At 30.8% G+C, this 11,838-nt stretch overlaps 2 protein-coding genes across 2 annotated transcripts; one reads left to right on the top strand and one right to left on the bottom strand.

The window, feature by feature from the left end:
• The first annotated feature begins 5,638 nt into the window (after positions 1 to 5,638).
• LOC114401515 lies at positions 5,639 to 6,349 on the top strand. Its single transcript, XM_028364035.1, has 2 exons — positions 5,639 to 5,778; positions 5,948 to 6,349. Exons 1-2 carry the CDS (start codon positions 5,721 to 5,723, stop codon positions 6,226 to 6,228), a joined length of 339 nt encoding a protein of 112 aa, XP_028219836.1. The 5' UTR covers positions 5,639 to 5,720; the 3' UTR covers positions 6,229 to 6,349.
• Positions 6,350 to 9,405: 3,056 nt separating this feature from the next.
• Positions 9,406 to 11,017, bottom strand: LOC114402323. The gene is made up of 2 exons (XM_028364841.1): positions 10,799 to 11,017; positions 9,406 to 9,855 (listed from the first exon to the last, which is right to left on the bottom strand). Exons 1-2 carry the CDS (start codon positions 10,977 to 10,979, stop codon positions 9,680 to 9,682), a joined length of 357 nt encoding a protein of 118 aa, XP_028220642.1. The 5' UTR covers positions 10,980 to 11,017; the 3' UTR covers positions 9,406 to 9,679.
• Positions 11,018 to 11,838: the final 821 nt, after the last annotated feature.

Consider the following 11,838-nt stretch of genomic DNA (forward strand, 5'->3'; position numbering starts at 1 on the left):
ACATGCTATTCGATGAGGAGTAGTTCTAAATGTTGGTTGATTGATAGTGGTTGTACGAACCACATGACATATGATAAGACTCTATTCAATGATTTGAAGCCAACTAATGTCTCAAAGGTCAGAATTGGGAATGGTGGCTATATTTCTGTAAAAGGAAAAGGAACTGTTGCAATTTCAACGTGTTCAGGTACCAAATTAATATCAGATGTTCTTTATGTACCTAACATTGACCAAAACTTGCTAAGTGTAGGTCAATTGATTAAAAAAGGATTTAAAGTGTCTTTTGAACATCAACATTGCTTTATCTATGACATTGCTGGCCAGAAAGTTCTAAGGGTTAAAATGAAAGGTAAAAGCTTCTCATTTGATCCAGTAGAGGAGGAGCATACAACCTATTTCACTCAAGTCACACCCACGGAACTCTGGCACAAGAGACTTGGTCATTGTCATCTTGAAAGAATGTTAAACATGAAAAAAAGGAAATATGCAAAAGAAAATTTGAAGAAGTTTCAAATTGAGGAATGCAAATCTGTTAGCACACCAATGAATCAAAAGGAGAAGTTCAGCAAAAAAGAAGGTGTTGATAACATTGATGAAGAATATTATAGGAGTTTGATTGGATGTCTAATGTATCTCATTACAACAAGACCAAACATTCTATTTGCTCAAAAAAAACAAAATTGGAATTTTTGTTGACAATCAAGTAGCCATTGCTATTGCAAACAATCCCGTGTGTCATGGGAAGACTAAACATTTCAACATCAAGTTCTATTATTTGGTAAATATGCAACAAAGTGAAGAAATGAATTTAATTTACTACTAGTCTAAAGATCATCTGGCTGACATGTTTACAAAGTCATTACCTATCAGCAAACTTGAATTCTTAAAACAAAGAATTAGAGTTTGCAGTTCCAAAAGTAAGGAGGAGTGTTGAAGATATACTTTTGTAACTGCATAATATTTTATTTTTCAGTTTTTAAAATAGGATTTAGTAAATAAGTTTGATTTCTTATATTTTAGGAATAAGTCAGTTTAATGGATTAACCTAGTTAATAAGTGATTCCTATCTTTAAGAAGCAAGTTAGTTTTAATATTCTGTTTAATTAATATCTTATTATCTAATTAGTTTATCTTTTATTATTTATTGTATCGCTGCTAAAAATAAATTGATTTAGAATAAAATAATTTTATTTTCGTATTATCTCTCTTCTCTCCTTTATTGTTTATAATTTCGTCCATAAAATCTAACTGTTTTCGTAGCATCAGGTTCTGTCTAATTACAAGAAAAGACAAGTCGACACATGAAGTGACTGCAAAGTTGCGATAGTGAGAAAGATCCACACAAGAGGAAAGCATGCAAGCTTAGTTGCAAGTTCGTTCCCGAGCACGGGGAGCAACAAGAATAAGAAAGAGAAAAAGAGAACAACCACAACCACACCCACCACACGAGGAGGAAAGAGGACGCCACGAGGGTGAGAAGGAGGAAAAGGAACAAGACGAACGTGGATTACAGCCACGCACGTCCATTTCCACGACCACAGGAGCATGAAGGAGAACAGTGGAAAGGAAAGCATCGTCATGAAGACGCCGAAGAGAGAGCGAGAGTGAGACAGAGGGAAGAGGAAAGAATAGAGAGGGAAAAGGAAGAACAGAGGGTGAGGGAGGAGGAAGAGAAACTCCGGAGAAAGAAGAAGAAGGTCAAGGTTGGGAAGACTCACACTCACGAAGACAGAACACCCTCTTTCTCCCCCACCACGCTGACGCTGATTTTCTTCTCATTACCTTTCATAAGTCAAAGACTTCTTTCATGAGTATCAATAGATAGTTTAGAAAAATTGAAAATAACACGAGTTAATTATATTAACTAATTTCAAAGGAAGTACTAATTAAACATCAACACTTTGCTACTGCTTCGTACTAACTATGGTGATCAAATTTCACTAATTACAGGGAGAGCCTTAATTAACTTGGTAAAACCTGACGATAGAGACCCCTACTACCTTGACCGTGGTAATTATGCCCAAAGAACCCTTGCAGGAACCACTGTCTATTTGGTTAACCCAGACAAGAAGAACGATCTCAGAATAATAACACTCGCCATACCTGTTAACAAACCTGGCAATTGAGGTACTGCCTTTTTCTTTATAACAGATTAGTTAATTAATTCTTCTAATTAATTTGTTTCCAAAGTCCTTTCTCTTTTCTCTTTCTCTAGAATTTCTTCCTGTCTAGCACTCAAGACCAGCAATCCTACTTGCAACGCTTCAGCGAGAATATTCTGGAGGCCTCCTTCAATGTAAGCAAGCAACACATGCACCATCTAATTTGCATTTCCATTTAGTGGTTTCTCTGAATAAAACACTAATCAAATATTATTATTATCATTATATTTGCTTGTGTGCATGCTTGATTTTATAGAGCGAATTTGAGGAGATAAACAGGGTTCTATTTGGTGGAGAGGAGAGGCAGCAGCAATGCGAGCAAAGGCAGCAGCAAGAGGGAGTGATTGTGGAAATATCAAAGGAACAGATTTGGCAACTGAGCAGACGTGCCAAATCCAGTTCAAGAAAAACCATTTCATCCGAAGATGAACCATTCAACTTGAGAAGCCACAACCCCATCTATTTCAACAACTTTGGAAAGTTCTTTGAGATCACCCCTGAGAAAAACCCACAGCTCGGGACTTGGATATCTTCCTCAGTTCTGTGGATATCAACGAAGCAAGCATAAAATTAAGAAAAACCATACACTCAAACTCATGAACTGGAAAATTCAGTTCTATTCACTCTCTTCTTAGTTAGATAACCAAATTATTGAGACTTTTAAATAATGATTTACTTTTTCTTTGTTCACAAATATTGGGAGCTCTTCTTCTACCACACTTCAATTCCAAGGCCATAGTGATACTAGTGATTGATGAAGGAGAAGCTAGCATTGAATTTGTTGGCATAAGAGAACAACAACAGGAAGAGGAAATTAGGGAAGTGCGAAAGTACAGAGCTGAGTGTCTGAAGACGATATATTTGTAATCCCGGCAGCTTATCCATTTGTCGTCAACGCTACCTCAAACCTCAATTTCCTTGCTTTTGGTGTCAATGCTGAGAACAACCAGAGGAACTTCCTTGCAGGTACTATACATATGATATTGAATACACTGTTACTACTTTTTTCGTGTGAAACATTAGCTAATTGGGTTATTTATTTCCAATTCTTTGGTGCCTGATTGAAAATTTGAAGGTGATAAAGACAATGTGGTAAGTAAAATACAAAGACAGGTGAAGGAACTTGCGTTCCCAGCTGGGTCTGCACGAGATGTTGAGAAGCTAATAAAGAACAAGAAGGAATCCTACTTTGCTGATGCTCAGCCTCAGCAAAAGAAGGGAGGGAGGAAAGGAAGAAAGGGTCCTTTGTCTACTGAATAAATATGTACTAATATATATGCTGTAGGAGTTGATAGTGAGCGATGAAACTATAGGGCTATATGTAACTAATTATAATAACTTGAGATCCACCTTTCTACTACTAGTAAATAAAATAAACAAATCGAGCATGATGGTTTTGTTTACCATCTGCTAACCAATTTTGATATGGTTGGAACGTACATATTACAGATTCCAAATTATCTTAATTATGAGATTAACTCAAATTTTTGAGTACCTGACATTAAAAAATAAAAATAAATCTTTTAGAAGATAAAAGATCAAAACAAATATTAGAAAAATTTAAAGAATATAAAAGAACCAAATTAAAATATATTTTTGCATTTTTTTTCCTGAACATTTTAAATAACCAATAATAAACATTAATGTTTCACATATATTCGTGCAAAATTCGTATTATTTTTTTTAGGAAATAAATATCAATATATATAAGTTTTAGGCCATGGAAAGGTAGCATGATGCTTTGGATCTTTTTCCAAGTATAGTAAATAAATTTTTAAAAATATTAAACAAAGGATAAAGTTTTTCTCTTGTGGTGATAATACTCAATTATTTTCAATTATATTGTTTTATTTTTCTGTAGTTACCTGTTGAAATCTAAATTAGTGCTGATAATGAAAAAATTTAGATAAGAAAATGAATTAGAGGTGAAGGTTTGGATTGTCCTTACCGATATTGACTTTCAATTGAAAAGTCAAGTTAATGAATTACAATATTGAATAGGTCAATAGAAATAGTTTATTCGTTGTAAAATTATTTGGTAGTTGTTTATGACTATTGAATTACTGAATTAACAAATGTAATTTACGTTAATTAGTTAGTTGGCATACCATTGAGTTTGATTATACTGATATGCGTCTTTTCACTTCGTGCACTTTAAATTTTGCAAATAATAGTTAATTTTCAAATCAATATTTTCTCTATATATTATGCTCATGATGTTAAGAAATATTGTAGCAATATTGATTTTGAGATATTTTTTAAAGAGTTAAACAGGTGCCAGTATATTTTTTAATTACACAATGCAATGCTATAAAAAAAATTGCTCAATCCAATTACTTAACCTAAATGATCTCAATTAAGATTATATTGGGTTGGATTGTTAAAAATATCATTAACTCAATCCAATTAAAAAAAAAGTATTAGATTAAAAATTACATCAAATTCAACTCAACATGAGTCACTTAAATCTATCAATTTTAAAGGAATAAATTTCTAAATTCATATTATATAAGAATAAATTATTTCTAATATTCTATCATCTTTATGATTAAATTAATTGTTATTGTAAAATTTATTAGATATACTCATTGACTGATTAAATTAATATAAACTATTTCATTATTAAATAATTAAATTATTATAAATTGAAAATTTTAAGACCAAATTGTTAAGAAATTAATAAACTCGTTGACTGATTAAATATAAAAATACTATTTAACATGAAATTAAAAATTATTATAAAGACTAAATTATTCCTTCAAAAAGAATAAAGACCGAAATGTTATGACGTTAATAAATTCATTGACTAAATTAATATAGAAGAATTAATTAAACATGAAATTGGAATATTAAAAAATTAAAACATATCCATGTAAGGTTTTTGAGAATAAAATTAAGAGTTTAATTTCAATGCGTTAATGATGTAAAACAATTTTATATTTTATTTAATTATAAATTATTATTTAAATTATTTTAAGATAATTATTTTAAAAATTAAAAAATTCATTAATAGGTTGTTATTGAATCATGTATAAAAAATTTTACATTATCAATATCTAATCATTATCAATATCTAATCATTATCATGTATAAAAAAATTTACATTATCAATATATAATCATTTTTTTCTTAAAGTAATCCATACTTCACTTTTAATTATCAAGTTGTTGGTTCAAGTAATCTTGAATTTGATTTCAAATCAATACTTCACTTCAATATTATAATGACAAAAAAAATACTATCACTATTAAAAATTATATATTTAATCTTATTTTAATTATCATATTTAGTCATTTAATCTTAAATTGAAAAACTGTATATTTAATTATCACATTTATTAAACATTAAAAACCATATTAATTTCTATATAAGTTTTCTTTTAAAATTAGTCTAACACCCAATGAATTAAACAACATGGTAATCTCTGACGGAAAAAAGAAAGTAACCGTCAACATTGCTACATGCACTAAGGTTTTCTGGGCCTATAAATTCTCACTGAAACTAATCTTCATTCCACTCCATCACTCTCGCCTTCCAATCTCATTTGCGAAGGAACAAATGGCCCACCTAACATCAACTACTTGTCTGATTTTTGGCCTTGTTATATTCACTTCAGGTACTTTTCTATAATTATTTTTATACAACATGGTGCCCAGTCAATTTGGACGTCTCCCTAGTGTTCCAAAAAATATTTATATTTCTACACACAGCACCATTATTAAAAAAGAAAAACCAATAAATATCTCTAAATTACTACATTAGAAATTTGACTCTCTTCTTTTCAGTGATATCGAAGGGGAACAGCTGTGAGCTATCCGTAATTGGAGGTGGTTGCCCTGATTTAAAAGAATGCACAGAAACGTGTCGTCCTTGTTATCGTGGCATAGGCGAAGTCCACGCGTACTGTGTACCTGCAAGTGGAGGAATTCCATATGATCAATGTGTTTGTAGAATGATGAATGGAGCACCCTGTAACCCTGCTGGACCACCGATTTGCCCCCGACCATGGCCACCTACTGCTACCATTGCCACCAATCACTCTCAAACTCACAATGCAACTCCTTAATTACTCAATGTTAACACCTACATATATAATGCATGGATATATTATTACTTTATACACCAAGACTCCAAGAGTCATATCAACACCAATAAATGAATGAGAAATTTTCCAGTTCCATTATAAATTTTTGGGGTTTTGGTGGAACACTTACCTTTTAGACTACTATTAAGTATCTTATTTTATCATTCTACATCTTTCTTCTAGTTTTCACAATCTTTCTTAAAATGAGCATGAAATTCAAAATGTCCTGCATGTGATGCAGTAGGCCGAAAAGGGCAATAATTTTTTCCACGACTCTGCAAAAATTTTCCAACTCCAACATATGTTATGCGTACATCCTTGAACTGTGGATCATTGCTTAATTCATCAACACGTTCGAGCAAAATGCCCAGAAGACTGAAGTCTCTGTTTTTGTAACTCTCTCTCTCTTTCTTTGTATGAACAAAAATTGGAATGAAATAGATGACCAAATATGTAAGACATTAATATTTGTTTTTTATTTACTTTTTATCTTTTTAATCCATGATAACAAACAATAAGTAATATTTTGATTATCAAATTAAATTCTAATCATATTAGTTTATACTCAAAGTCAAAAGTCAAAACATTAACACAAATTATAAATTTTATACAAATAATACAACAATATTAAACACTAATCAATATTAACATATTTACATTTTAATTAACATATACAGTACAAAAATTAATATTAAAATAGAACAATTATTTCAAATGCGTATTTTGATAATATATTATCACATATAATTTTTTCTTCAAATTATAAGATATAAATTATCTTTTTTCATCATAAAAATATTAGGATTCACAATTTGCAGACTTTTCAATCATTTTAAACACTGTTATATTAATGGAATCAAAATTAAATTTAGCATCAAGTATAAATTTACCATTTAATACTACTTTTATGCTAATTATATTTGATTTCAAATTAATTGTTATGTTGAATATTTAATTTTTCTAATTAATTTATTTGATTAAGTTAATGGTGTTTAATTGATAATTAATTGATGTAATGCATATATTTAATTTCAAATTTCATTTAATAAAAGACATTATTGACTATCACTTCATCATTTTATTCAATCAAATATTTTTTTTATAATGAATATCATGATTGAGCTGTGTACTTGGTGAAAATCTTTGTTGAGATACTCATTTGACGGTAAACAGTTTGCCTTTTTTTTTATAGTAATTTCTAGAATTTTTTAAAATGTTTTTAATGCTAATTTTTAATTTTTTATATTTTCTTTTCTTTTTAATATATTTATTAAATTTCCTAATTATCTCTTTTAAACAAATTATAATTTAATAAATTATTTTTTCAGTCTCTAACTAATCTTTTAATTAGTTTTCCACACATAGCCTGAGAGAAAAGGAAATTTTGTTTGTGATGTGAGGACAAATCAACATATGTGGCCCTTGATTTTGAACATGAGAAATAAAGACTACTGAGGATAAGATTAGATAATTTCTATAAAAATCAAGTGAACAAATTAATTTTACCATATGAGGTAGGCTTCTTCTTTTTCTGTTATAAGTTCTTTTATAGAGAATTTCGACTAACACGATCACATTCTTAGTTCTAATTAGCTCATGAAAATGCCTTCGGACGTATTTGGTAAAATTAACAAATATGCTCACGATCATATAAGTTGCACAGTAAGACAAATGCGTGGGAGTACGATGACGAAAAGGTATTGAGATAAACTAAAAAGAATATACTAATAAATTTTATATTATTATATTTGTGTTCTACTGATTCATCAAACAACATATAAAATAAAAAAGTTGTTCAGTATTTTGATAATTGTCATGTCCTATTTTTCTTATCGTGTACCGTCCCGCACATCAAACGGAGCCTGAACATTGATAATTTGTCTTAAAAAAGTCCGTTAAAATTAACCGTTAATATAATTGACAAACACATATTTTTGTCACTGTGATAATCGAATGGATTATTCACTAATTTTGTATATGACTTAATTTTTGTCCAAAAATATGACTACAACTTTTAGTGAAATTTCTAAACTTAATTCTCAATCACATTCTTATTATCATTCGAACCATCAATTTATTTGTGTAAAAAATAATAATAATCATCTTCATCAGAATCTTGTATAAATAAAGGCTCAGTTTGATGCACATCGTGGCACCGGACAGAAGGGACAGCACAACACAACCTAGCCAGTCACAGAACAACATTTTAGGCTCTGCCCCGTTTGCGGAATAATGCACAACACAAAAGTAAAAATGAAGAATTTACCAATATATCTTCTTCTTTTTTTAATTTACCAGAACAAATGCATAGAACAACTTTTCACTGTCACCGGATTCAACATAGGCGGTGAGCATCACCTGCCAAACTACCGTTTCGACACCACTGTTCAGGGCTGCGGCTCCGGCGCCGATGACAATATCTGTCCCGTCGTCCTGGAATCCCTCGTTGTCGACGATCCCGACGGCAACACCGAAGAGGACATGCGTGACATGTCTCTTCATCTGGTTCGTAATCATGCATAGTAATTGGTTGCTGCAATCAAGTGGGATTTTTAATTGAAACAAATTCTCAAATATATGGTGGGCAGGTGGAGTTCTGTATGTAGAGGATGGAGTTTGCGATGTTGTTAAAAGAATCAAGTTAAAAACAGTACTCAGATAGCAATATGATTTCACTTTTTCGGATAAAGTTTTGAGTTACAAAGGTCTTCAATATTGGAGGGTGCATGAGCGTCTTTATCAGGAATGAGGTGGAAGCATAGTGTTACACTCTTTCAAAGGTGCTGGAATATTTTTATTAGCAATGTTGAGGGTCAAAAGGCACATTTTGTTTCTATCTTTGCTCTTGGTATTGTCCTTGGGTGGGTATAATGTTCTTATAGTTGGCATGTTAATTCCAAGAGCTAGGTTGAATAGAGAGGAAACCACAAATACGAAATTTTGGAGAAAAGAAGAAGCATCGAGTAAATAGGAGAAGAGCCAAGGTTGTTACTGTGAACATGAAAATAGATGATCAAGAGACAAGGGTGATGACAAGAGACGTGCGGAAAGTTTAAGGAGATCTTTGTCCCCTGTTTCAGCGAATAACAAATTTCGATGCTTTGCTCTGTCTCGCGTTACGTGTTTTGTCCAATCGCATGGCAAAGTTACAAATCAAACAAAGAAGAACAATTATTGTTATATTTATTTTCCTGTCTATCAAATTTTAACAATGAAACGTATTCTAAATGTTACATTAAGTAACTTTATGAACACACTGAAAACGACTAATATGAGTTTCTTTAGTAAATACATGTATTTTGATAAGACGAGCATTTTAATTAAGCTACATCTAACTAGAAAACCTTGACAAACACACTCCATATATATAGACACAATTGCATTCTACTAAAATGATACTTGGGCTCGTGCTCTGTTTCCATTTCAGTCTATCTTACATCTCATTCTTCGTATTTGATGGGGATGGGACATTGTTGTCTTTTTCTGTTGATGATGGGGCCGAGCGATAGGCCTTGTAGTCTTTTTCTGTTGGTACAGGATACTTCTTTTTTGATGCGTCATCATCTAAGCTATTTGTGCCTATTTTTCCGTTATATTCGTCAGCTGTCTCTGCAACATATATAGGTAGATAATAATTCAAATTAAATTACGGAGTCTAGAGTTGATAAGTTTTGATAATAATAAAAAAAATACATAGTCACAAGGAGCATAATTAGTGATAAATATTAAACAAAATAGAATAACAATGTCGATGAGTCGATCAATACTACTACTACTGCTATATTATCTGTTATTTTGTTTAAAATTTATCCTGTCAAATAATTTTAAACAATGCCAATTGAAGAACACAAATATATATATATATATATATATATATATATATATATATATATAAAGATATTTGTTGATTAAACAAAATATAGCCTACGTACACCTAGGTTAGATTGGTTTATATATGTAATGGACAGAAACATTCAATGCTAGCTACACAATTACGACTGTGTTTTGGAGTTTCGACACCATCACGACGCATTTGCACAATCATAACTGTCTTTTGAGGTTTTGAAAGAAAGAGAAAAAAGAAAAGATTTAACATATTGGTTGAGGTTTGATTTTGTGATGTTAAAAAATTTATTTAACAAATAATATTTTAATTAAATAGGGACAAAATTGAAATATTTAATAAATTTATTACTAAAGATCAAAATAATAACATCAGAATATAACTTAATAACTATTGGTTAAAAATTAACTTAATAACTTTATAAATAAAAAATTAACAGTATCAAAATCCTTCAAATTAATGGAGTATCATAGAAATTCTCTAATTAAGATTAAAATATTTTTGTATCGAAATCAAACTCATTATGTACGATCAAATTATAAGACAATTATCATGCTGATGGAGGATTCTGATCCATGAACATATGTGCCTTTTTAAAATCACCATACGACGTTGACATTCAAATGATTTTATTTTTAACAATATATAATATATAATAAGAGAGAGATAAGAATCACAATTCACATGGAAAGTAACAAGTTAACTTACCCCAAAGTATTGGGTTTTTGCACCGGCCACCACAAAACCATTTGCAGAATACCGCGGGGTATATGCAAGCATTGTAGCAATACTCGTAGCAGTCTTTTCGTCTTTCCTCGAGGGTTATTGCCTCAACACCTATAGCCACAACAAGGCACACCAACAACAATGCAACGTATTTGTTTGCCATCTCACCTTAATATTCCTTAATTTGTTTTCTTTTACTTTGTTGGTAATAATTAATGATGTGTATATATAACTGGATGAATGACACCTGAACCTGAACCACAAAAAATGTTATGGTTCCTTGCTAAAATTTGTTACAAGTGGAACACTTCTCATCGGCTTCCCTAATTGTTCTCGTGCTTGTTTATTACTATTTTTTTATAATATCTATAATTAACATGCTAGCAAATTGTCTTCTACACAAAGAAAATGGATCAGAACTCCATAAATAGGAGCCATTGTTTATATATAAGAAAAACTATTTTAAATCTTTTACAAAATTTCTCAAAGTTCTGGGCACATTTTGCTCTTTCAATCATATCCATGGGTAATACATGTGAAGTAGCTATAAGATAGGAGGTGGATGTCCTGGTATGAAATGCATAACGTGTTATCCCTAATTATCGGGGTATAGGCGAAGTCCATGCATCTGTATATAATCCAGTTGAACCACCATATATGCATGCATGCATGCCCCAAACTATGGCCACCTACACGAACTATTTGTTTCTAGCCACAACGAAACTCGTATATGAAACTCTAAGGAATGCTGATATATCATGCTTATTATTTAAGCTATATAACTGATTGGGAGCCCAGAGCACTAGCTATAGCTAGTAATACACTAATATATGCTGATTATATTCTTTGTAACAATTTATTTTATTGATTAAAATTTATCAAAAGTTATAAAACCATTAGTGAGACTTGTTAAATAACTAGTAACCTGGTTAATCTTGTCTTGTCCATTTTCTTTATAAAAAAAACAAGTAAGAATAAATATAAAAAAACAGAGGTAATTTAGACTTGCGTCTTGTTAATAC

Source organism: Glycine soja, chromosome 20 (genome assembly GCF_004193775.1).
Source record: "Glycine soja cultivar W05 chromosome 20, ASM419377v2, whole genome shotgun sequence".
NCBI lineage: Eukaryota > Viridiplantae > Streptophyta > Magnoliopsida > Fabales > Fabaceae > Glycine > Glycine soja.

What these genes read in the sequence shown, in the direction of transcription:
- LOC114401515 (XM_028364035.1), top strand. Translation starts at nt 5,721, where the DNA reads ATGGCCCACCTAACATCAACTACTTGTCTGATTTTTGGCCTTGTTATA. An exon ending in CCTTGTTATATTCACTTCAG is followed by an intron (nt 5,779 to 5,947) that starts GTACTTTTCTAT and finishes TCTTCTTTTCAG; the next exon opens with TGATATCGAAGGGGAACAGC.
- LOC114402323 (XM_028364841.1), bottom strand. Translation starts at nt 10,979, where the DNA reads ATGGCAAACAAATACGTTGCATTGTTGTTGGTGTGCCTTGTTGTGGCT. An exon ending in CAAAAACCCAATACTTTGGG is followed by an intron (nt 9,856 to 10,798) that starts GTAAGTTAACTT and finishes TATATGTTGCAG; the next exon opens with AGACAGCTGACGAATATAAC.